The 26,642-nt window shown below is 32.7% G+C and overlaps 2 protein-coding genes across 2 annotated transcripts; both read left to right on the top strand.

The window, feature by feature from the left end:
• Positions 1 to 9,339: 9,339 nt before the first annotated feature.
• Positions 9,340 to 16,220, top strand: LOC101502133 (PH, RCC1 and FYVE domains-containing protein 1-like). The gene is made up of 9 exons (XM_073367041.1): positions 9,340 to 9,711; positions 10,290 to 10,376; positions 10,507 to 10,599; positions 10,675 to 10,761; positions 10,853 to 10,957; positions 11,308 to 13,398; positions 13,723 to 13,869; positions 14,512 to 14,972; positions 15,607 to 16,220. The coding sequence occupies exons 1-9, from the start codon at positions 9,664 to 9,666 to the stop codon at positions 15,740 to 15,742; spliced, it is 3,255 nt and encodes a 1,084-aa protein (XP_073223142.1). The 5' UTR covers positions 9,340 to 9,663; the 3' UTR covers positions 15,743 to 16,220.
• A 5,437-nt stretch (positions 16,221 to 21,657) lies between these two features.
• On the top strand, positions 21,658 to 22,645 carry LOC101498608 (uncharacterized). The gene has a single exon (XM_004497790.4). The coding sequence runs from the start codon at positions 21,824 to 21,826 to the stop codon at positions 22,367 to 22,369; it is 546 nt and encodes a 181-aa protein (XP_004497847.1). The 5' UTR covers positions 21,658 to 21,823; the 3' UTR covers positions 22,370 to 22,645.
• Positions 22,646 to 26,642: the final 3,997 nt, after the last annotated feature.

Genomic DNA, 26,642 nt, shown 5'->3' with positions numbered 1-26,642 from the left:
TTTTAAGAATTGTGGAGTGCGTAACTAATCAATTAAATGAATGAGGCTAAATGTAGGTTGAATTCCCGTAAGTAAGGTAGTAATTACCGTAAGTAATTAGTCAATTGAATGAATGAGGCTCAAAAGGAATAATACACTTGGTCTCACTAATACTACTATTTTACTATGCTAACCTTGGTCCTAATTTAATTTTACAAAAATTTACGTTATTAAATAAAAATCATATTATAATAATTTCATATTTATTTTAATTCTCGTAAACATTTTATTTAAATATTTGAATACTATATTATTTCTTTAAAGTAGTGAGAGGACCGTTACATCCCCTACCCTTTTTAAAATTTTACTCTCAAAATAAAACAATCACCTATTAGAAGAGGTATGAGTAATCATTCATCAATATCTAAGGGTCTTTTTCTATGATGAGCATAAACACTTTATGTAAAGGTTAACAACTCTTATATGCTCCTTTCTTATAATAAATTCCATAGTTCACAATCCCCTTTAAATATTAAAAGCATTCCTAGATGCTTATTAATGAGTCGGCTATAGTTTTTTGTTATATATATATTAATGAGGTAAGTAACAAGCATCATTTCAAGTATTGTGGCAATGAGATACATTACACTATCCACTAACTGATTGTAGTATGCTTCATCCACATTGTTTCCAACTCCATTCCTACTTACTTTGAGACCTGAAACCATTGGACTTATCACTAAATTAGTTTTCATCATACCAAGCCTTTTCAAACCTCTAATGCTTATTTCTTTTGGCATATATAAATGGCATTAGATTTTTGCTCTTAATCCTAAGAAAACCTTATCTTTCCCAAATCAGACATATCAAACTCTCTTAACATATAACTTTTAGATTCAAACGTCAAAACTTCACAATTCCCAGTAAAAGTTAAATCATCGACATAAACACTAACTATGATAAGTTTTTCCTTCTTTGCTTTTATTTGTGAATAATCTTTGTTCACTACCCATTTTTACTTTCTTGCATATCCTCTTGGTTGCTACACCTAAACAGCTTCACTCAATTTATTATAGAGGAAAGATGATTTGACATCAAGCTGGAAAATCTACCAATTATTTTGTGTAGTTAGAGAAATAATCATTCTTATTGTATATTGTTTTATAAACCCATCTCACACCAATTACTGGATCTAGGGTGAATGAATAAGTGACTCTTATGGGTTAGGGAATAGGTAGAATTAATTGGTTTGATCAAAGTAGTAGATCATGTATCCTTCTTCAGGAAAAGTGTAATTCAAATCTTAATGTTAAGAGGTAGAAACCGCAAGTTCATCGGTGAAACTTAATGTCCTCTGAAAATCTTTCTTTTCTCCTTATCCTTATCATCAATGTATATCCAATGAAAATTCATAAGGTGGATGTTTACTTATAGGGTTTTCAATTCCAAAAGAGGTAGAGTTAACACTACAAATTATAAAGGACTCTATTGTTGGAACAAAGTTAGTTTTCCCTCTTGTGATTTTGATGTTAACAAATGTATTTTATGAGAACAATTTGTTTGGACTAATGACTTCATTACGCGTACAAGACTTAGAACATGAAATCAAAAGAAACAATATTAGAAGAAGAAGTCATATACAATTGGTAGATTGTTGGAACCAAACCTTAGAACATAAATTAAAGAAGAAACGGCCACAGGAAAAGACCAGAGGAAACAACCAGATGGAAGGATCAAAGGAAACAACCAGAGGAAATGATCAAAGGAAGTCATTAGAGGAAGTAAAAATGTCTATGGAAACATAATCAAATTAGTCATCGAAAACGTCAAAATCAGAAAAGTTGCATGTTCTAGAAAATATGTGCATCTGCCTCTGTTAGTGTGCTTTTGGTAGTTCAACGTGCTTCTGGAAACTCAATGTGTTTTTGGTAAATCAGCGTGACCCTGAAGCTTCAGCTTGTCTTTGGAGTTTCCATGCCTCTAATGAACAATAATTATAGTATGCCTATGAAGTCTATTGTTCAAGCCTGCCTATGAAGCTCATGTTCCGCTAGCTCAAATAATTGCAACATGTTCTCGAACACTGCCTCTAATAAGCCGCCTCTGAAGTTGCATTGACTTTGATAATGAAACAAATGTGAAATTTCCCATGCCACTAATTATAAGTCACGAAATTTTGCCTATGAAATAATTATTCAAGCAACACAATAATTCTGATGGAAAAAGTACGACTCTGATGGAAGGTCAAAGACTTTGATAGATTGCTCATAACATATTGGACTTAGTCGTATCTTTACTTTTTAAGGTCCTAGAACAAAACCATAATAGTTCCTACCCAAATCAAATAAAGCGTATGAAGAAAAACTCAAGTGAATCAATTTGCAAACGTAATATGAACAAATACGCACTATATCTTTCTAGATGAATTTCTTAGATCAGATTCGGAAATAAAGAATTAGCTAATGGTCATATTATCAAAACATAACATTAAGAATTATATTTGGAAGAAATATTTGTTGACCAAGCTGGAAAAAGGATAAGACTCATAATTCACAAGGGACTAAACTGAAGGCCTAATTTTTTTCTATAAATAGCACTTAAGGCTAAAGAAGAATCAACGAACCGAAAAACTCAGAAATCTTAAAAACCAAAGTTATTTAGAAAAATATGAAGAGCTCAATTTTTCAAAGTTTAAGGTTTCAAGTTCTTGAAAAACACTTGTTCAAAGTAAAATATTGTAAGTGTTGTAGTGTGGGAAAATCTTACTAGTTTCCAACTCATTGTAACCCAACCTGATAATGGCTTTAGTAGGTCTCAAGCAATATGTGGATCTCATGTTTTATTGAGAAGACTTAACTTGTAGGGTCAAGTGGGTAGTTAACCTCTAACAATATGTGGATCTCAAGTTGTGTAGACAATACTTGACTTATTGGATCAAGGTGTGGTTTGCGTCAAAAAGTATGTAGGTTTAGGTTTTTCTAAGAAGACTAACTTGTAGGGTCATGTGCTGTTGTAATTCAAGTTTTGAATTAGTGGATAAATTCTTCTTTGTGAGAGGATTGGACGTAGCTACTAAGTTGGTGATGAACTAGGATAAAATCAAATGTGTTGTTTTTACTTATGCTTTGTCTGTTTATTGCTTCCTCTGATTAGTTCAAACAATTAAGTCATCAAATCAGAACTAAAATTAAGAAAAAAGTTTTAAAATTAGGCCAACTTAATTCAACCCTCCATTCTCATGTTTGCACACCTTCATTTATTACTAGTTTCATCTATCTTCATTCAGTTACTTAACATAAAATATCCATAACCATACACATGCTTGAGTACCAAGTATTTCACTCTTAACAAGATTATGTTCTAAGTTAGTTATCTAAAAATTTACCTCTGGACCAAGAATAACTTGTACGCAATTATTTTCTTATCATCAGAGAAAATTATAAGAAGAATACTTTTTTAGTCAAGACTGATGTGTCCTTAATAGTAGTCTATTAGCCATTAGTTTGTATACTAAGATTTAATCCAAACTAAATATAGTTCCCAACAAGTTAGGGTATTGGTACATTGAGATACTAGTGTAAAAATTATTGCCTCTACTTTGGAGGGATATATTGCTACCCCTTTGTTGGAAGATACATGACCTACGAATTTCATTTTGGACATCCAAAATTCACACTTAATAGATTTAGCAACAACTCTATCAGTACAATTTTGGGATGTTGTATATGTTATGTTGGGGTTTTAGAATAAATCAAGATATCTTCAATAAATACTACAACAATTTTATCATGATAAGGTCTAAAGATCCTATTATATTTTTCAGACTTAATCCATATATGAAATTATCCACCATACTGAAGCGCAAACAAGAGAATAGGCGTTGAAATGTGTTTGTCTAAGTTGGACTCTTTTTGATTATTTATTCAAGAAGTTGTTTGGGTTAGTGATCTTAACTAAAACAGAGGCAATATCAATCATGTTTAAGTAATCAGAGACAATAACAAAGTAAAGAGTGCATAAGTAAAGTGACACAAGCAGATTTATTCTAGTTCACCACCAACTTAGATGAATTTATCCACTAATTCAAATCCTTGAATTACACAACACCTGACCCTACAAGTGAGTCTTCTCAAACAACCTGACACCTACAGACTTTTTATTTTATAATAATATTTTTAGGGTGCTGAAAAAAACTAATATAATCGAAATGTCAATTTATTGCGATGGCTTCTTTGCACTTTCAATTTTGCTTTAAAAAAATGTTATTTGAACTCAACTCTCCAATGTCAAGTTCACAATATATTTTGTATCCCATTAACAAACACTATAACACTATTAGTTAAAAATGCTCAAAGGTTCTTCAACGAAAATAACTATGGCTAATTTTTCAACTAAAATAGTTGAGGAGTAACAATTATGCAAATAAACCAAAATTTAACGTGTAAATAAATAAATAAATGATGTTTGTGAAATAAAATAATTTTCATTTCGCATTGGCATATTTAACATTATTAGTTCTATATATAATAATTTGACATATATAACATTATTAATTACAAATGTTCAAAGGTTATTCAACAAAAATAATTATGGTTAAGTATAACTAATAATTTGGCATATACAACAATGATGTAAATACACCAAAATTTAACGTGTAGACTGTAACACCCCGTTTTTCAAAGCGAGGGTATATTTTTTTTTTTCAAAAGAAATTAAAATAAAACAGAGTAAAACAAATGAGGAAATGCTTTTGGATAAATAATTGAGTCATTATAATTTACGCAGCGGAAAAGTTTCTCCAATTATAAATCCAAAACATTTACATAACATCAAATGGTACATGGAACCCATCCAAAGATGATATCAAACTGATAATATTTGTATAAGTACAGTTTTCCAAACTAAAAATACTCCAAACCAAAAAGAAGGACCCCTAGTCCCTATACATCATCCTAATCTGATCATCCTACCAAAAAGCTATACACCCTCAGTAATCTCCACGCGCCCCGTGAGATCCTCCTAACGTAACTGCAGTCAAGCGTTCCCATCTCCATTCCTGTCCGTAGGGTACGAACCGGTAGGGCCGTCCTGACTCTCATCTGAGGGCAAAGCCCAGATTTCCACAATAGTGTAAAGGGTCACCAACCAGAAAATAACAGTTAACACATAGCAATTAAGTTTTTGAATGCTCAAAACAACTTTTCAACTAAGCATGCACCTTAACAGGATTTTCAATATGCGAAAAGTTCATACAGTACATTGCCAATGAAAATGAAGGTAAAATGCAGTTCTCGATCTCCTAATTAACACATAATAAAACAAGACATGGATAGATTCATGAGCAATTAATCATACAACTAAAACTGAGGATTTTCACTGAGCCAATCGATTGGGCAATCGATTGGGGTGAAGATTTTTAATGAAAATAGAATCCTGGGCTGAATCAATCGATTTGGCAATCGATTGACAGGATAACGGAGCCCCTGACTTAATACCAATCGATTTCCAAATCGATTTCCTGAAGGTTTTTAGTGAAATTTTGAACTCTGGCTTGATTCAATCGATTGGGCAATCGATTGACAGGATAGCTGAGCCCCTGACTTAAGGGCCAATCGATTGGGCAATCGATTTCGAAAGGTAATTTTTGAAAACTGATTACAAAATCGATTGGCTAATCGATTTTGTTCATTTGGCCAAGCCCCTGACTTCCATCCAATCGATTGGGAAATCGATTTCCCTGATCATTTTTCCAAAAATTCATGAATTAACCTAAGTCATTCCTAATCAAGTTCACAACTTAACACTTAGCAATTTCTACGCGATTACCACGGCAATTGGGATCTCGATAACCATCATACTTACACACAATAATCAACACATAACACTTAGCATTTTCAACGCAATTAACACGATAAATCAAATTCAAATCACTCAATCATAAAACTCAATCAAACACGACTCGTGTGCCAAGCACCCTAATGCAATGCGTATATGCCAAAATGCATGGACTCGGAATTCCAAACCAAAACCCTCCTCGAAGGGCCGTAAATCATAATTGTACCGCCTATCGCAGGCCAAAGTACCAATTACCGAGGTGCCACCTATCACGGGTCAGCACGATTTACTAAAATGCGTAAATCATAAACGTACCACCTATCACGGGTCAGTACAGTTTACCGAGGTGTCACCTATCACGGGTCAACACGATTTACTAAAAGAAAAAGCGGGAATCGTAAACGTACCGCCTATCACAGACCAGTACTGTTTACCTAGGTGCCACCTATCACGGGTCAGCACAATTCACCAAAAATGTAAATCGTAAATGTACCACCTATCACGGGTCAGTACAGTTTACCAAGGTGTCACCTATCACGGGTCAACACGATTTACTAAATAGTAACTCGTAAACGTACCACCTATCACGGGTCAGTACAGTTTACCAAGGTGTCACCTATCACGGGTCAACACGAATTACTAAATAGTAAATCGTAAACGTACAACCTATCACGGGTCAGTACAGTTTACCAAGGTGTCACCTATCACGGGTCGACACAATTTACCAAATGAAATGCATGAGCATACACAGACTCCATTCACAACAATCGTTAAGCAAATGCAGATATTAAAAGATTCCCCATTTTTAATACCCATTTAACTTAAACGACTTTCAAACAACATTAATTAAATAAGTCATTAAGAGATTCCCCGTTCTTAATACCGATTTAACTTAATGATTTTCAAAACAAAACGTTAAGCAAACAGTCATATTAAGAGATTCCCCATTCTTAATATACTTTTGACTTAAACGATTTTCTCGCAAAACATTCAGTAAACGAGTCATTAAGAGATTCCCCATTCTTAATACTCATTTACCGAAACGATTTTCAAAAACGATAGTTAAGTAACCGAGACATTAAGAGATTCCCCATTCTCAACGCCCAGTTAACTTAAACATTTTCCTCAAATACACATTAAGTAAACCGAGGTATTAAAAGATTCCCCATTTTTAATACTCGTTTAACTCTAATGGTTTTCAAATTCCACAGAAACAAATTCAAACATACTTTCACATTCAAACCATAATTCACAACAACCACACCAATTAACAAACATCAAGTACGAACACACCAAATACAACGAACACAAATCACGCAACATAACACCCAGATACATCAAATTTCATTTACCACGAAACATTCATCACTATAAACAAAACCTAACTCTAAGGTTTTTACCCATAACGCACTAGTTTCGTTTTTCCCCAAATCGATACATTTAACCCTAACAAATTCCTTCCCACACAACTACAGATAAGTCCCTAATGCAAGCTAGAAGTTTGGAAGGAGCCCTTACCTCAACGTTAGCTTTAACGCGCGTTTCCGGTACCGCGAGTAATTCCGGTAAAATCTCCGCTCGCAACGCCGCTTCCAAATTAGTTCACTAGCACCGTAGCGTGGTGGTGAGCAACTTTCCCTTCTATCTCTTCGAGAAATGAGGTTTGGATCTAGAAGAAACAGAGGGGTTTGTGTTTGGATCTCAAAACCGTTTTTCTTCGTTTTCGAATCAAAGAGGAAGAGTGGAGTTGCGAAAACCTTGATCTAACTCACACCCAACCTTGGGTCACTAGTTTTGAAGGAAAGGAAGCAACGAAAACGAAAAATGGAGAAGGATGGATTTTTGGGTTGCTTGCGTGAGGCTCAGAGGAAGGAGATGGAAATTTTAGAATTTCCTTCCTTTGTTTTTCTTTCCTTTGTTTTTCCTTTCTTCCTTTTTATACTATTTTCTTTTCCTTTTCCTTCCTTCTAGTTTTCCTTTCTTTTTCCCTCCAAACAAACATATATAAATATAATAAATATAACTTAACAAATATCTCAAAATCTAGATATTTATTAAATTACCGTTTCACCCGAAACGCCTTAAATTCTCCGTAAAGGATTTTCCGCAGTTAAATTCAATTTATTTATCGACGAGAAATTCTAATTGGCATCGAAATATCTTTTTGATTATAAAACTCCAAAATATTATTAACTTTGGCTTAAAAGCCTCCGAGCCAAAATCCAAAATATACCAAAAATACATAAAAGGTACTTTAAAATTATGGGTCTTACATTACTCCCCCCCTAAAATTAGTTTCGTCCTCGAAACTATGCAAAATTGGTCTCACGGTTAACAGAGGAAGAAGACGAGGGATTTTGTTTTCCTTCCTTTTTCCTTTCTTCTATTCTCTTTCCTTTCTATTTCCTTTCCTTTCTTTTCTATTTCCTTTCCTTTCTTTTCTATCAAACATATATACATAAATATATATATAATTAATATAACTTAACAAATATCTCAAAATCTAGATATTTATTAAATTACCGTTTCACCCGAAACGCCTTAAATTAACCGTAAAGTATTTTCCGCAGTTAAATTCAATTTATTTATCGACGAGAAATTCTAATTGGCATCGAAATATCTTTTTGATTATAAAACTCCAAAATATTATTAACTTTGGCTTAAAAGCCTCCGAGCCAAAATCCAAAATATACCAAAAATACATAAAAGGGTACTTTAAAATTATGGGTCTTACATAGACAAATAAATAAATGATGTTCATGAAAAAAAATCATTTTTATTTCAGTTGGGATATTTAAAATTTTAATATTCTCCTAAGTTTTGAAGTTGATAATTAATTATATTGTTAGTTATACTAGATCTTTATATTTTTATTTTATCTATTTTTATAGTGAAAAATAATTATATATTAATAATGCAAAAATTACATATACACATATAAAAATATAACATCCGTGCAACGCGCAAGTCACAATCTAGTTATTATAATAACTGAGTTGGAAAACCCCTAAGAACAATTTGGTATAAAAATTGCTACAACGTGCAACAACATACTAGTGCATCCAAACATAATTATTACAAAATTAAATCCTTAACTATCTTTTATCATCTGAAATTAGAACCAGTATCTCTTACTTAATTTTGTTTTGTTAATCTTAAAATCGCCTTAAAATTGATATGAGACATATGTTCTTCTATTTTTATAACAAACAAATGATTTGTCTAGAAAAATATTGAAATAGGTTTATAATCAATACTCATGAGAAGAATACTTTAATTCACTTTATTACTTGTTTTGAACTCTGTAAACTTGAATAACTCAATTAAAATAGGCAAGTTTTTGGTGTATTGTCGGAGATTTAAATAGTATCATTTCAATTGTTTTCTAAATAAATTTATTGGCAGTTTAAATATCTCCAAAACCAAAATCAATTTTCGTGTTAGTGTAAACTAAAAAAATATATATAAAATTAAGAATATATGTAATATATAAATAAAATTAAAAAGGAAAGAAAACGTGGAAGCAGTTTAAGAAGCGCGCCAATATCTCACTCCCTTTCCTTCTGCGAAACTTTCGCATCTTCTCTTTCTCTCTCTCAATTGCTCAGAAACTCATCACACACTTGTTCATGCAAATTTCACATACCCATTTACCAACTTTCAATCTTTTTCAGATTCGGATGACAAATCTTCTTCTAGGTCATTCTCAGATTCTGGGTTTGAGGCATTTTGTTTAGGAAATATTTCATCTTGAGGTTTTTGGAGAGTTTGATGAGAGGCCCAAGTAGAAAGCATGACGCTTGAGCTTTGTCTTCTTCAGTGGTTTCCTTACAATTTCTTTCAGATGGAATGGCAGATCTTTCTAGTTATGGGAATCCTGAACGTGATATTGAGCAAGTTAGCTTCATCATTAAAATTAATCCTTTTTTTCTCTGTTTTAAAATTAATTTTTTGGTAGCTAGAAATTATTAGAATTTTGAATGTCCCTTTTGATGATCATATTTGTTTGTTTCATGCTATGGAGCACTGACATTTCTTATTTAATGCGTGTTTGTTTGGTGTCTCACACATACATATGTAGATAACATTCAATCACTTTTAGTTTATCAAATTATTACCTGTATCTATATGTCAATACTTCATAGGTTTCAAGTGATTGTTCTTTATTTTTTACTAGGTCTCATCATTCTAGGTATTATTTAGCAATTGAATTCATATTGCAGTTTACATTTTTGCTCTATAAACTTCAAATGAGATTAATTTGATACACTGGCCATGTAAAACTTTCTTAGCTGTCCATAAATCACAAATCACCATTTGAGATTAAATGTTTTTAGTGATCCAACGATTGTGATTGACTGATAGTGTAAAGGATCTTTACACTGGCCGTGCATAAGAATTAAATTCACTTCAAATTTAGGTGCTAATATTATGTTGCTTAGGTGCTCCACTTAATTATATATTTTTGTGTGAAGGTATTCATTACTTTAAAAAGGGGCACTCAGTTTGTTAAGTACAGTCGAAAAGGGAAGCCAAAACTTTGTAATTTCAGGCTTTCACAGGTGAGTTTTTCTTACAGTAAAAAGTTTCTTTTATGAATTATATATATGCCATAACAAACATACATGTGTGTTTATAAATGCATTGAAGTTCATATCAATGTATGGATGGTTTCATATTTAGTGGCATTAGCAGGATGAAACATCACTGATTTGGATTTCTCATGGAAAGGAAAAGAATCTGAAATTGTCGTCAGTTTTGCGCATCATCTCAGGACAGAGAACAGTAAGTTAAATAATGCTTATTCATTCAGAGGCTTCTAGATTTATGGTTATGTTAGCACTAACTTATACTTTGCAGGCTGTCTTTAGACGATATTTGCGTCCTGAAAAGGATTATCTATCGTTTTCACTTATTTATAAGAAAGGCGAACGGTCGCTTGATCTGGTTAGTGAAAACACTGACTCTCTATGTTGGATTTAGTTTGTCTATTTCGTATGAATTTTGAATCTACTGATTTTGCTTTTCAAATGTTTAGATTTGCAAGGATACAACTGAGGTTGAGGTATGGCTTTTGGGCCTTAACGCATTAATTTCTACTGGACAGCTTAGAAAGAGGCGCTCTGGAAGTGATTTAACAGATGTGAGTTGCAATAGATATTGTTTAAATGATAATTTAATTTTTAAACTTTTATTAGTTTACACATTGTTAAATAGGCAGTCTTTCGTTACTTTATCCTCAAATAGTCGAACACTTATAGAATCTCTTTAACATGAACTCTTGAAAGAAAGAACGCATTTGAAAGTCAACGGATGTACAACAGGCATTAGTCATGATCATAATACGTTCATCGACTCAGTAAGATCTTAGTTGATTTCGGTTATTTGTGCAGTGTGCAAGTCTACATCTCGTTCTCTTCACAGCTGAAGTTGTTATCTATCTATTTTTCCATTAACATTTCAATGAAGTAATTTTTTTATATTCACTTGCAGGATAGTGTTGAATTTACTCCGAATGATCGTCCTTTTGGTGGAGCACTAGAGTTTACTTCAAGTATTTCCCGAGGCAGGTTTTCTTTTGAATCAGTTACTCGTGAATCCACATCGAGTAGAGGAAGATCAGATGTGGGGTCAGATCGAGCAAGTATGCCAATAAGGACGAGTGTTGGAGATGGTTCCCGTGTCAGTGTTTCAAGTATCGGCTATGCTAGTAGCGCAGGATCAGGACCAGATGACATAGAGTCTCTAGGTGATGTTTTCATATGGGGAGAGGTTTGGGCCGACAGCAATTCCTCTGATGCGTTAGGGAGTCAAGTCGCTTCGAAGACTGATGTGTTGATTCCTAAGCCATTAGAGTCTGACGTTGTTCTTGATGTTCATCAGATAGAACCCGGCGTAAGCCACATCGCTCTAGTGACGAGGCAAGGAGAGGTTTTTACCTGGGGAGAGGACTCTGGTGGAAGACTCGGACACGGGTTTGATAAAGATTTCAGTAAACCCCATCTTGTTGACTCCCTAGCAGTTACTAATGTGAGTTTTGTTGCTTGTGGTGAATATCATACATGTGCTATATCTACATCTGGGGATCTATACACATGGGGTGATGGTACACATAATGCCGGAATTCTAGGTCATGGAACGGATGTTTGCCACTGTATACCGAAGAGGGTCAATGGTCCTTTACAGGGACTTCAGGTTGTATCTATAGCATGTGGCACATGGCATACGGCATTGGTAACTTCCAACGGGAAACTTTTTACATTTGGCGATGGAATGCTTGGTGTGTTGGGGCATGGAGATAGAGAGAGTGTGTCATATCCAAAGGAGGTACAATTATTGAGTGGACACAAGGCTTTTAAGGTTGCATGTGGATTGTGGCACACGGCAGCCATTATAGAGGTTATGGATCAATCTGGTTCAAACACTCCTTCGTCAAGGAGGCTATTCACATGGGGTGATGGTGATCAATATCGTTTAGGTCATGTTAACAAGGAAACCTGCCTTCAACCAACTTGTGTGGCTGCACTTGCTGAATATAATTTTCAGCAGGTTGCATGTGGACACAGTTTGACTGTTGCACTAACTGCATCCGGTCATGTTTTTACGATGGGAAGCATGGCATACGGTCAACTTGGAAATCCAATGTCTGATGGAAAAATACCGATTCTGGTTAGAGATAGGTTATTAGGCGAATCCGTCGAGGAAATATCATGCGGAGCACATCATGTTGCTGTATTGACTTCAAGAAGTGAACTATATACTTGGGGAAGAGGTGCTAATGGAAGGTTAGGACATGGAGACATAGAAGATCAGAAAACTCCAACATTGGTGGAAGCCTTGAAAGAAAGGCATGTAAAGAATATCTCGTGTGGCGCAAACTTTACGACTTGTATATGCATACATAAATGGGTTTCTGGCGCTGACCAATCTGTTTGTTCCGGTTGTAGACAACCGTTTGGTTTTACTAGAAAAAGGCATAACTGTTACCATTGTGGATTGGTGTATTGTCATCCTTGTAGTTCAAAAAAGGCACTGAGAGCAGCATTAGCTCCAACACCTAGCAAACCACATCGCGTTTGTGATGCTTGTTATGCTAAGCTTAAAGGTTCTGAGAGTAGTAATGCTTCAAATTTTAATCGAGATATTACCCGTCCGTCTAGTTTGACGAACGGAAGGGAAAGATTCGACAGGGGAGAGATTAGGCCTTCAAGAACTCTCTTTTCTCCTGCCACAGGTCTAGCAAAATACCTCGACATAAGGAGTAATATGCATGGAAGTAGTTCACATGAATCGTTTTCTGCAGCCAGAGATGCTCAAGTTCCGTTAACTTTACATTTGAAAGATGTCATATTTCCAGGTTCATCAAGTCCCATGCAGAATCCATCTAGGCCTCTTATTCAGCCGCAAAGTCAACCTCCAGCTCCACCTTCATCATCGGCTACTTCAAGACCAACCTCACCGTATGCAAAAAGACCGCCTAGCCCAACACGTTCTATCTCGCCTGGATTTTCGAAAAGCCTTATTGATAATTTAAAGAAGAAAAGTGAGCTTTTGAATCAAGAAGTCTCAAAGTTGCAAAGTCATGTATGTTTCAAAGTTTACACCCTTTTCAAATGTGGGAGTCTGTTAGGATAAACTTCTCAAGAAACACTTATCATTATAATTATATGTTTTTTGAAGAACAACTTCTACATCTGAAATTTGAAATAAAAATCTTATTAAGTTCTTTATAGACATCGATCGATAAGCTTGTAATAACTTTTCACAAATAATTGAAGAACCATAAACTTATTTTAATTGAGAAGCTTTTATGAGTTAGAAGTTAGCCAAACTGGACCCTTGTAATTAGTTATTGTATAATGAGGAATCCATTAATAAGTTTTATGGATATTTCTTTTCATACTAAAGATTCGAAGTTTAAAGCAAAAGGGTGAAATGCAAGATATGAAGATTCAGGAGCTTCAGAAAAATATTGAGGAAGCCAATCTATTGGCTGGAGATGAATCATCTAAGCATAGAGAAGCAAAGGAATACATCAAGTTCATGACAGATGAGGTATTTTGATTCTAATTCAAATAAAAATCTTGATTGCTTAAAACAATGTCTTGACTCAATTATTTAGTCCAATGTATATTTTTGGGAAAATATTTAGGTTAACTCCTTTAAAAGCTTTTCCTTGAATTTGATTTGTTTTTTCATATAAAGATTACCAAAGGAAGTATATATTTATTTTTAAACTGATTAAAACAATATTATATGCATTACTTGTGAAAATTATTCTGTTTTCATTCTCCTTTTTATTTGAATTCTGAAGATATGCAAACCCTTTTTTTACATAAGCTTAATTTTTCATCCTGAATAACCCTTCATTTTCTTATCAATTTCTGACCCTTAACTATTAATTAATGGGGCTAACTAATAACCTTAATGCTTGATCCTCATGGAAAATCAAAAGGTAACCAATTGTTTGGGATAAGTAGTTAATGAGCCCTAGTGAAGGTCGAATCAATTGGGAGTATCTGAGTTTGAACCCCGGCTTAAACAAGCATTGGTCAGACTTTACGTACCTTCTGGTCAAACTTTAGATTACCAGGACCCTTTTCCCTTGAGAAAAGGAGTGTGAAGAAAACAAAGTTAAGAATTTCTGGTCAGTCAAACTAAATAGCTAAACTAACTTCTACATTTATTCTTGTTTAGTTGGGGTGCGTGATTGAGAAGTTGCCACCAGAGTTTCCTGGCAGTGAAAACTTGAGAGAGATCCATGCTCATGCTCAATATTTACTGAAAGAAAATGTAGAATTTGAATCTTCTTCCTTCCGACCGAGCTTCGAGTCCGAGCAACAAAACACACCTGATATACCAGCATCAGGCAGCGACTCTTCAAACCTGCAAAAGCAAAGACTGGAAGAAAATGAAGAAGTTTCTGAGCCTCTTCCATCTATTGATGGAGAAAATGGTGTTCAAGAAAGCATCAGCTCATATATATCTAGTACAGGAGTGTCTTTGCCGAGCTTGGAAAATAGTTCCAGATCCCCCGAGTCTTACAGGCCTACGAGAGAAGGAGAAACATCAATCATTGAACAATTTGAACATGGTGTTTATGTCACACTCATAGTAATTCCTGGTGGCGGAAAAGTTTTCAAACGTGTTAGATTCAGGTATGAGAGCTAGTTGCTAATTTAACAAATTTCCATCTATATAATTTCTTCATGTCAATATGTATATGTGAATCTTTATTTTTTAGTTAGTTACAAAAAATTTCTATATCATAGAACTCTTGGTTCTCAATGTGGGGATACTTATGTAAGTATTTATGCATGTGTATCTAATGGCTTTATATAAGCGTTTATCATATAAGTGCTTGTATACAAGCTATTTCTATAACAAAAGATAAATAAAGTCAAACTGTTTATATAAGATATCCTATAGAGCTTATAGAAATTATATGAAAACAATTTATAAACATGTCATAATAATTTGTATCTATAAACTCTCCTAAAAAGTCTGGCAAGTGCTCATGGCATTAGTATCTATAATTTGTATCTATAATCATGTCATAATAATTTATATCTATAAACTCTCATGGCAAGTGCTCACTCCACTTCACCTCATCCACCAAACCAATATATATTAATTATTTTCATATACTCAATATTGGCATATTGATATATATTAATTCTTTTCTTTTAGGACAGGTTTTTATTTGTTACTTTCAGATTTTACTATTAATTTGTGTATTCTTTTTTATCTTTAACACAATTTCTCTCTTTTTTCTCCTTTTTCTGGGAACAGTAGGAGAAGATTCAGTGAGCAACAAGCAGAAGAATGGTGGAACAATAACAAAGATAGGTTGCTTAGGAAATATAGTCCAGCACCTATAAAGAATGCAGTTACTGGTTCATCTGTGACTCCACCTAACGCTGAATAAAATAGTGAGGCATTACCTTCTTCTTAAATTTATCTCTCATGATCTTGAATGGAAGAAGAATCATCAATCAATCAATCAATCAATCAATCAGGTGTAGAGAAATATAATTTAGGCAAGTTAGTGCAAATTGTATCTACACTATGAAGCACTGACACAGACACAGGCAATACACTGACACATAGACACAAGTAATAATTTATAAAAATAAGAGTTATTGAATATAATCACACATGTTGGACACTCACACATGTTGGCCACCAGACACAACTTTTATGTGAAGTGTCAGTGCTATATAATTCTCCAAGAGTCTCGGGAAGACCTACAATAGAAGATAGAATATGTAGTAGGAAGAATATAAGGTTTAGAGGTAGAAAATTGACTTTTGATTTTTAACATGTATGATCATATTCTTGTTCCTTCTTTCCTTGTAACTCTTTCACATAACCCCTTTTATTGGTATTGTACATTATATGTCTAATTTATCTCCTCTAACAAACATTTCTATAAAGATAGGTTGATAAAATACCACAAATTAAAAGGAATGAGGACCCAAAGAGTGGGCCCCACTCACCCAAGTCACACACCTCACACACATTTAGTTTCTAGTAAGATGGATGGAAGGAATAAAAGCCAGTTAATAATGTCTCTTATTCTACTGATATTCCATTAAAAGAATGAGGGAAGGGGAAGTGGGAAAGGCATTCAGTTTCAAGAAGGATGAATGGAAGGAATAAAAGCTAGTTAAATAATGTATCTTATTTTATGTTATAAGAATTAGGGAATAGGAAGAGATGAAGGCATTTAGAAAATATTCTAAGAAATAATTAGTGGAATTCTTTCTCTAGTTAGGAGCAATTTTGCTATGGTTTAGGAGTTCTTAGAACTCTGGTTTAGTTTTTCTTTTTGTATCATTTCATGATCTCGTCATTGTAAGAGATACTACTCTTAATTTTAAGTAATATACCTTTTTATTCCATTAAAATTTTGAGTTTTGTCATTGGTCCGACCTGTCGGGTAGAGATAGAAACTAGTGAAACCGAATGCCACTGAAAATGTATGACAAAGTTGAGGCTTTGGAGATACGAATGGCTGAGATGGAAGGTTCGGTGGGTCAAACCTTGGATTAATTTTGTCATGTTATTTTGACAGAGTTTGCGAAACTGTTGAATCGGCCTACATAGGGTGTCGCAGATAATCGAGGAGCCAATTACATAATACAAGTTGGTAGTGAAGAAGGTGGAGCTGTTGTCATTTGATGGTGACGATCCAGTGGGATGGATCACGCGAGTAGAGACATATTTTGAGGTATAGGGAATATCTAAAGAAGTGAAGGTTCCTTTGGCGAAAATTAGCATGGAGGGAGCAACCATTATTGGTTTAATCTTCTATGTGAAATGGAGGATGACCTCACATGGTTAAAGTTGAAGGTAGCACTGATTGAGATATATGGATGAAGAAAGAGCAATAATCCATTCGAAGAATTGAAAGATCTTCAACAAATTAGAGATGTGGAAGAGTACATTTCAGATTTCAAATATTTATCTTCCTAAATTATGCGTCTCCCCGAAGAACAATACATTGGGTATTTTTTGGGTGGTATCCAATCAAAGGTACGTTTGCGAGTAAGGACCTTCAACTCTGAGACACGTGTGGAGGCGATGAAATTGGCTCGTGATGTTGAAACAGAGTTATTGGATGTGTTGAATTACAAAGGAAGCAGAAGTAGAGGTCATTCGCGAAATTGGAAAGGGGAAGAGAATGAAGTAATGTGCTTATTAATAGAAACTGGTCGGGTCTTTTTCCAAGTTCAAACAAGGGAAATGTGAGTTCTAGGCCAAGTGGGGGAGAACTCAATCCAGAAATACTCAAACTGGGTCAAATCCTAACCCGGAATTGAGCATGCAAGGATCCAACATTAATCAGAACCAAACACACAAATGGCAATGAGGAGCAACGAGGGAACCACAAAAATCGCAATAGGGGAACCAAGCATCTTCCCTATTCTAAATTAATGGATCGTAAGTCGTGAGGCCTCTGTGTGTGCAAAGGTTTTATCCTCTTCATCAGTGTGCTAAAAAACAGTTGCGTTTGGTGATTCTGGGAGATGATGAAGTGACAAACAACGTCACTGAAATCCTAGCTATCGAACTGAAGGAAGGGGAGGAAGACACTGCAGTAAGATGCAACTCCACGATGCAGTTCCCGTGTGGCCATAACAGAGAAGCGTGGGAAGTTTGACATTCAAATTGGAAGGTTCTAGACCACTACTGAAGCTTACATAGTGGAATTACAAGGTGATGACATGATTTTGGGAGTGGCTTGGCTGCATAAGTTAGGCAAGGCGTTATTTGATTGGGAAGAAGTGGCAATTTGCTTGGACTGAAAAGGGAAAATTGTGAAGCTGCGTCAAAATCCGGAGAATTGGAGAATCAATTAGAAAAAAGAACTTAATGTTGTTACCACGAATATCCTAAGGCCAAGAAAAATCATAACATGGGAAGGGAATAAGGAAACCATCAGCTGGAACCTGGAAGTCTGCTACAGAATCATTGTCTTAATATTAGCCTTGAGGACAAGGCTCATTTTGAAGCGAGTGGCAATGATATAACATAGCAAGTTAAGAGGAATGGGGGCTCAAAGAGTGGGCTCAACTCACCCAAGTCACACCTCACACACATTTAGTTTCTAGAATGATGGATGGAAGGGATAAAAGTTAGTTAATAATGTCTCTTATTCTACTGATATTCCATTAAAGGAACGAGAGAAGGGGAAGTGGGAAAGATATTCAGTTTCAAGAATGATGAATGGAAGGAATAAAAGCTAGTTAAATAACGTCTCTTATTTATGTTATAAGAATGAGGGAATAGAAAGACAGAAATGTATTCAGAAAATATCCTAAGAAATAATTAGGGATTCTTTCTCTAGTTAGAAACAATTTTGCTCTGGTTTAGGAGTTCTTAGAACTCTAGTTTAGTTTTTCTTTTTATATCTTTTTTTGATCTCATCATTGTAAGAGATACTACTCTGAATTTTAAAAAATAATATATATTTTTCTTCCATTAAAATTCTGAGTTCATTCATAGATAATATATGAATGAGGAATAATGCAAAATGGAACACCTTGAAAAAAGTTCATACTTTTTTGTTCTGAAAGTTTGATTACCTTTGAATAAAGGGCAGTAATGTGATATTTTATATTTATTTTGATTATCTTTGACTAAAAACCAATAATATAATTGTGGGCAAATTCATCAATAGGTGTTTAAAAGTAAGTGAAATTTTTAATGATGATCGACAACACTCCTCGAAAGTATAAGTTATTGGCTCTCATCGTCTTTACGATTGTGAAGTGACCTATTTAGAGTCGGTTTGACAAGTTGAGTTTCAACGAATACCTTCGTTTTCTTCGTTTTCTTTTATTTTATCGATTAAGTCATTGTCTCCATCGGAGCATCTATGTAGCAGTGGGCTCTAAATAGGGTAGACAATTATAAAGGATATATTTAATGAGTTTCAACAGAAAGATAAAGGTTTTGCTGATACTTATGCTCTATAGATAGATTACTTACATACAAAAAAAAATCTATTAAACTTTTAAATAATTGATGGCATTGTGAAAAGTATACCTATCACGTTGTAAACAAAGTGGAAGCAAGTGGCTGGTAGTATGTGAGGAGTCACAATCCTGTCTATTTGACCGCCAAACATAGCCTAACAGTACTGCTAAAACTGATGTGGAAAAATTGGTCTAAACTTTCAATGCCAGCTAGTGTCTCTCTCTTTTTATTTTTCTAGTCAATTCGAATTCCCATTATCATATTTGGAAAGCACGTGTACATGTTTTCGATTTAAATATGATTTTAGTTTTTATAATCATAGATTTTTTATTTTAATTTTTATAAAATTTTTTATTTGTATTTTGCTCTTATAAATTGAAAAACTGTTACGTTATATGTCGTCAGCTATATGTCCTCCATTTATTGAACACTGTAATATGATTTTATTGAGTCATATATAATACTATAGTCTAAAAAGAACAATTTTTAAGTTTGTAAAGATTAAATTCAAACATACAAAATATTATAGAAATTAAAATTAAAAAGAATATTATAATTGCATAACCTAAAATTATATCTAAAATCTTTTATTATTAACTAGACTTATATTGGGGAACGAAATACTACAACTTATGCAAACCTTTTTTTATTATTTCCTTTTTATTCAAAATTACTTAATGTAATTCAATTGAAATTGCAATGATGTTCTGTCTTCAAAGGAGTTACCATAAAAGTGGTGGTAGACTTTAAGAGTAAAATATTTGAGATATGATGTCACTCCTGGAGTAATGATTTTTAAATAGTAATTTAAAATGATTTGTTTTAAATTTTTGTATGATACAGTGTAGTTAATAGATAGTCAAATATCTTGAGCATTTGTCAGACTCTCGATCTCAAACCCCTGTGTATGGAAGAGCACTTGCCCCTTAGGAGTTTACAAAGAACAAATTTTAAGATCAATTTAATTTCAGTCTCTTTTTATGATTTTTTTTTTATTTTAAAATTTAATAGTTTTAATTTTTTTAAAAATATTTTAACTTAAAAATAATAATATAATATACTTTAAATGACATATGATAAAATGACATTAATGATTAATATTTATGAAATTACAATTAAACTTTATAAATAAATTCAGTTTCAACTTTTTAAATTATTTGTTTTTGTAATTTGATCAATGACATATAAGCATTTAATGCATATAAATAATTTTATGAGATTTTATGTTACATTATTTAAAATATATTATATCATATTTTTTTAATTAAAAAATTTAAGTGAATGACCAAAACTGATAGATTTTAAAATAAGAGAATCATTATGCGAATTGGTAAAAATAAAAAGTTCAAAATTACAATTAAATTTTAATTTTAATAATTTATAATAAATATTATACAAATAACATCACTCAAAACCTAATTTCCATGGCATACTCAAATATCAAATGACTAAAAAGATTAATTTCTTCTTCTCTTTCTGTTATGGGCAGCAGGGTACTTTTCATTAATCAATATCAACTTGCCTTTACATTAGAAATATATACTATAGAACTGGACCCCAGAAAGGACACAATCATAAGTTGAATACAAGCACACCACATGGGGAAACCTATATTTGGTGGCCTTTACAGAATTTAGCTTTCCTTATTCTCACCATGCTTAGCACCCAAGGCTGCTTCCATGCTGTCAATTATATGACCTTATACTAAAAAATATTACACCCTTTATCATAAATATTTCATTATATTACATCTCATGCCATCAATGTTATATATGACTTTATGTTTGGTTTAACGGCAAAGTGAGACAAAAGTGATTTGAAATACATAAAATTATTTTTAATATATTTGGGTGATGGTAGTTTCAATGAATATCTCTAGAATTATTATTTATAATTTGAAGTTAAGAATTATAATTTTTTGATCTAAAACGTGATTTTATATTTAAATTTATTATTTTAAATTACTTTTATAAAAATGTTTTTTAACATAATTTATTTTATATTCAACACATTTTTTATAATATTAATTTTACAAGATAAATTCATTTAAAATTAAATTTTATCATCACACAATAAAACACACATTAAATCCTAAACCTTAAACACATTAGAAAAATCAAACAAAAACGCTTAAATATATAAAAATAAGTTACAATTGAAATAAAAATGTTTTGTCTTTAATTTACTTTTTATTATAGAAATAGTATATATGTCTAAGTATATTCCACATTAGAAATTGAAACAATGGCACTTTTGTAATTCTATTGTCAAACTATGTGCAAATTGAATTGGGTAACAAAAAATAGAACCATCTTGTTTGAACAAAATAAAGTGATAACAATATAATAAAACTAAAAAATTGGCATCAAAGTTTCCTTCATGAGACTAAGAATCATTTCTATTTCCAATAGGAATAACTCTTTCTTTAAGTCATTCTTTCAACCCTTCTCTATCGAACTCTTTCTCTCATTTATTCTATTTTCAACCAACAATTACATACCCTTTCATCATTTTTTTTTCCAATATGTCTAGAATGAGGCTATCAAAGAAATTTAAACCATGCAAGAAAGCATGGAAGAACCTCTCAAACACTCTCCAATCAAAATTCAACAAAATCGACATATCAAAATCTTTAAAAGCAGCCCTTCAATACCTTATTTCACTCTTTCATTCCCTCACTCATCTAATAACCTCAAAGGGTACTCATAGATCTATCACTTCTTCTAGATCATATGCTACAACTTCAAATTACTACCATGTTCAGCACAAGAACTTTGCAACTATTCAAATAAATGAACTTTGCAACAAGAGTAGTAGTAATAATAGTATTCACCATGTTCAAGGTGAAACAAGTAGAGAAAGTAGTGAAAAAGTGCATGGTGACAAAAACAACAAAAATAGTGACATAAATACTATAGAGGATGCATGGAAAGCTGTGGTAGCTAAATCTCCAATGATGCAAGTGGATCAAAAAGCTGAAGAATTTATTTACAAATTTCGTGAAGATATGAGGCTTCAAAAAGAGAAATCATTGCTTGAATTTCATGAGAGGCTAGCTCGAAGTACTTAAATTTAATAATTTATATTACATCATTCATTTTTTTTTACTTTGAAATATATATAGTACTTGATTTAATATGATATACATATCATGGCTTTATTTAATTTTTTTTTTTCTACTTTCATTTTGAGTTCTATTGAGAAGCAAAGTTTTTCTTTTTTTGCTTTGACAATAAATAGCAAATAATTTGTAATTAGCCCATAGTTAATGGTTTTGGAATGATGTGTGAAGAATTGAAGATGTATAAAAAACTTGTAATGAATTTTTTTTTTCTTCTTATTTTCATTATTTTGTAATTTTTTTTTTGTTCACAGTGAAAAACCGATGGATTGGGTATATTGTTTTTTTTTTTTTAATCAGACAATAATAAAAGTGTGTATAGATTATATAAAATATCAGCGAGTTTGTTCTTGATTTTTCTTTTTAAATTATGGTGCATAATATTTGTTAGAGTTGGTGGACGTTAATAATTTTTGTTTTCCCAATCACGTTCTTTTGTCTCGGTCTAATCATTTAGTTTCTCCAACTAACTTCAATTATTTTCCTTTGCTTTCATAGAAATATGATTTGTTGTTGCTTTATCATAATTCATATCTATTAAATATGTTCTGTTTTCTTTGTCTTATAAAATATTCTTCACTTAAGTTTAGTTTCTGTAAACTAATTCTTCTAACTTTAGTTCTACATTATTACACATTTTTTTAAGCAAAAATAAAATACAGAGACATCACATAATTAGTTTAGCATTCCAACTATGTTGGTATTCGAAATCAATCATTTATCATTTATTATACTCTAAAATATTATTAAATTTTTAGGGGATTATACTAAAACCTTATCAGTAGACATGGTAACGGGGTGAGGCGGGGGCGGATTTTGCCTCTTCCACCCCCCGCATCCGACTAATTGGAGAAAACCTGCACCTGCCCCTATTTCATAGCGGGTGTGAAATTTATGACTCCATCTCCGTCCGCAAGGTGGTTTAGATTTTTCCGCCCACACCCGCACTCATTCATATATATAAAATTCTAAATTTAAAAATCATATCTATTATAATTAATATAATATAATTATTATTATTAGACAATAATAAAATTAAAAAATATTTTCTATAGAGATAAAATTATAATTTTTAATATTTAAAAAATATTTAGTATATTCAATATGTATATGTATATAGAATTTAAAAATTACAATAATATTTCTTGCAGGGTGGGTGGGGTGTGAGGTGGATATCATCACCCCCAAACCCGTCCCCGCCCCCAAATTTTAATTTGGGAGAAAATTCGTACCCGCACTCGCACTCAGTTAAAGCGAGTTTTTCTTGCCCAAATCAAGCGGGTTCGGGTGGGTACTCGTGGGAACGGGTTATGTTGTCATCCCTACTTATAAAAAAAAATCCAAGATAAAATCATGGTGAAGGAAAAAAAAGTGTAGTAAACATTTACAAAATTCATAAAAATCTATATTCATGTAGACCAATCATGTTCCTATTGAAAATATTTGAAATATTAGAAGGAAAAATATATCATCAATGAGAATTAACAATGTAAAGTCCTAAATTAGCACTCTTGTGAGCACATTGATAACTTCTCGAAAAATATGAGAGATAATAAATCTCATTCTTTTAACCATCTCAAGACAATTAAACTATCTATTTCTAATAGACCAAAAAAGAAGACTATGATTCTTGAAAGCCAGACTTACAAATAGAGAGTCAGATTCAATTCACAGAAAACATCACTCATTCCTGTAGGCTTTCTCAACAGCAACCATAATTTTTGTAACCTTAGCATGCAACACATTTATAATCCCCAAATTGACAGCAAAACAACCTAGGGAAATGGTAGAGTTATCCCTAAATATACCTCCACAAGTCATAAGACTAGGATAGCCAGAAGCAGCTTCATCAGTATTACATTTAACCCAACGATGTTTGGAAGGGTGTCAAAGCGCTGGCTTGATGATAGGAGCCTTTTGAGGATGCGTTTTAACATGGAATGACTTTAAAACTTAAATTCCTATATATAACTGGAAGTTGTGCTGAAAGTGTGATTGTCAGATAAACATACATTGGCAATAATTATGTTGACGACAATGTGAAAAGCAAGACTTTTTTCGTCAAAGTGGGCTTGATATATGCAATATCAAATAGTGTTAATAGTAAAAATGATGTTGGTCAAAATAACATTTTTGCATTGATAAGACCAGTCTTTGTCACAAATGACAAGAAGATGTTGAACTGAATTAGTATTAATTTGAGAATGAAAAATAGAGCTTGGCCAAAACTATATCCTAGTAGCAAATGAGCATGATAGAAATAGATGAGTGCTAGTCTCCAATGCATAGTGACAAAGCTAACAACTTGAAACAATTTGACAACTACGAGAGATTAAATTATCATCAATAGCATTTTGTTATGTAGCAATTTGCAAAACCTAAGAGACTTGGAATGAGGAATGCTATTATGCCACATGGATTTGACCAGATAAATACATTGACAATAATTTTGTTAATGGCAATTTGAAAAGCAAGACTCTTGCCATCAAAGTGAGCTTGATTTATGCAATAACAAATAGTGTTAATAGTAAAAATCATGTTGGTCAAAATAATCTTTTTGCACTTGTAAGATCGGCCTTTGTCACAAATGACAAGAAGATGTTGAACTGAACTAGTATCAATTTGAAAATGAAAAATAGAGCTTAGGCAAAATAGATCCTTGTAGCAAATGAGCATGACAGAAATAGATGAGTGTTAGTCTCTAATGCATAGTTACAAAGCTAACATCTTGAAACAATTTGAAAACTACAGAGATAAAATAATAATTAGTAGACATCTTTTTATGTAGCAATCTACAAAACCTAAGAGACTTGGAATGAGGAATGCTATTATGCCAAATGGATTTGGCCCAAAGGCTTGAAGAATAAATAAATATCTTTAAAACTTAAAATATTATGTTGTTCAATCTCCAAACCAGGTGATCCTCACAATAAAAATTGGGAATAGTATCCTTGGCCAACAAGGCAATCAACTATAGGTAATTATTTAAGATAATTGAATGAATTTTTCAATGATCATCATGAATGAAAATATTTATAGTGGCATGAAGATAAGATTGTGTGTCCTCATGAATGCTAAAAATAGAAACCAAATGATCCTTCAATCAAGTGTCAATTCAAAAGTTAATATTGTCACCATTGCCAAGTTGAAATTTGTTGTTCTCATATATAGTAGGTAGCTTAATTATTTTTAAGTGCAGGTTAGATGGGGAATCAATATGACATTTAATATGTCCATACCTTCTAAAGATCGACCTCTATGAAAAATAGCCCAATGGTGACTATAAGTGATTAAGTCCCAAGAAATTTTAATAATAGTATCATTATTAATGTTTCTCAATGACCTAATACCAAGATCACCTTCACTAAAAGGACAAAAAAAATTTATGTCAAGCAACAATGACAATTTTCCTCTACTCAGTATCTCCAGACCAAATGAAATTCTTAATTTGTTTGTCTACATCCTTGAGAAAAAAAGTCGGCCAAGAATATACGTAGAAACTATAAATTAACATGTTATGAATGACACTTTTCACCAATTGAATTATACTTTCCATAGAGTGGAGAAAAGCTTTTCAAATCGCAAGTTTAGCCTTGACTTGATCAGCAATTTGTTGTAAATAAAAAACTTTAAGTTTTCCTTTGAAAATAGGTATTCCAAGATATATGAAAGGTAGAGAACCAATAGAAAACTTAATCAAATTAGCTAAGATATTTCATCTTGGAAACAAATGTAGTATGAATAGTAGATTTATTAGGATTGGCATGTTTACAAGAGATATTAGCATATCTATCAAAGAGACTTTAGCTTGGAGGTTGTTGACATTAGACAGAATGGCCTTGCAAAAAACCATCAAGCCATTAGCATACAAAACATGGGAAGGAACAACAATGCCTCTAGGAACATTTATCAAAATAAGAGAGCCCTCATCAACCATCTTGGAAAAAACGCTGCTAAAAGCCTCTTCCAAGGCAAAAAAATTAGAAGCCAAGTGTAATATCTTAAATTTTATAATCAATTATTTTAGTTATTTAATTTATTTTTCAAAAGAATAATGATATTTTAGCACAAGTATTTTAACAACTTTGGGACCATTGGTTTTGTCGTTTTCTGAGCAGTTCATGTTTTTTGTGTCTTTGGCTAGGAGGAAAGTGTTGAAAGGCTCGAATGTGAAACCTTACATACGAGATTTCAAGCTGGCGTTTGAGCATTTCTGTATTCA

Source organism: Cicer arietinum, chromosome 4, assembly GCF_000331145.2.
Source record: "Cicer arietinum cultivar CDC Frontier isolate Library 1 chromosome 4, Cicar.CDCFrontier_v2.0, whole genome shotgun sequence".
Classification (NCBI taxonomy): domain Eukaryota; kingdom Viridiplantae; phylum Streptophyta; class Magnoliopsida; order Fabales; family Fabaceae; genus Cicer; species Cicer arietinum.
This window is presented reverse-complemented; position numbering and strand designations above follow the sequence as displayed.

What these genes read in the sequence shown, in the direction of transcription:
- LOC101502133 (XM_073367041.1), top strand. Translation starts at nt 9,664, where the DNA reads ATGGCAGATCTTTCTAGTTATGGGAATCCTGAACGTGATATTGAGCAA. An exon ending in CTGAACGTGATATTGAGCAA is followed by an intron (nt 9,712 to 10,289) that starts GTTAGCTTCATC and finishes TTTTGTGTGAAG; the next exon opens with GTATTCATTACTTTAAAAAG. An exon ending in GTAATTTCAGGCTTTCACAG is followed by an intron (nt 10,377 to 10,506) that starts GTGAGTTTTTCT and finishes TAGTGGCATTAG; the next exon opens with CAGGATGAAACATCACTGAT.
- LOC101498608 (XM_004497790.4), top strand. Translation starts at nt 21,824, where the DNA reads ATGTCTAGAATGAGGCTATCAAAGAAATTTAAACCATGCAAGAAAGCA.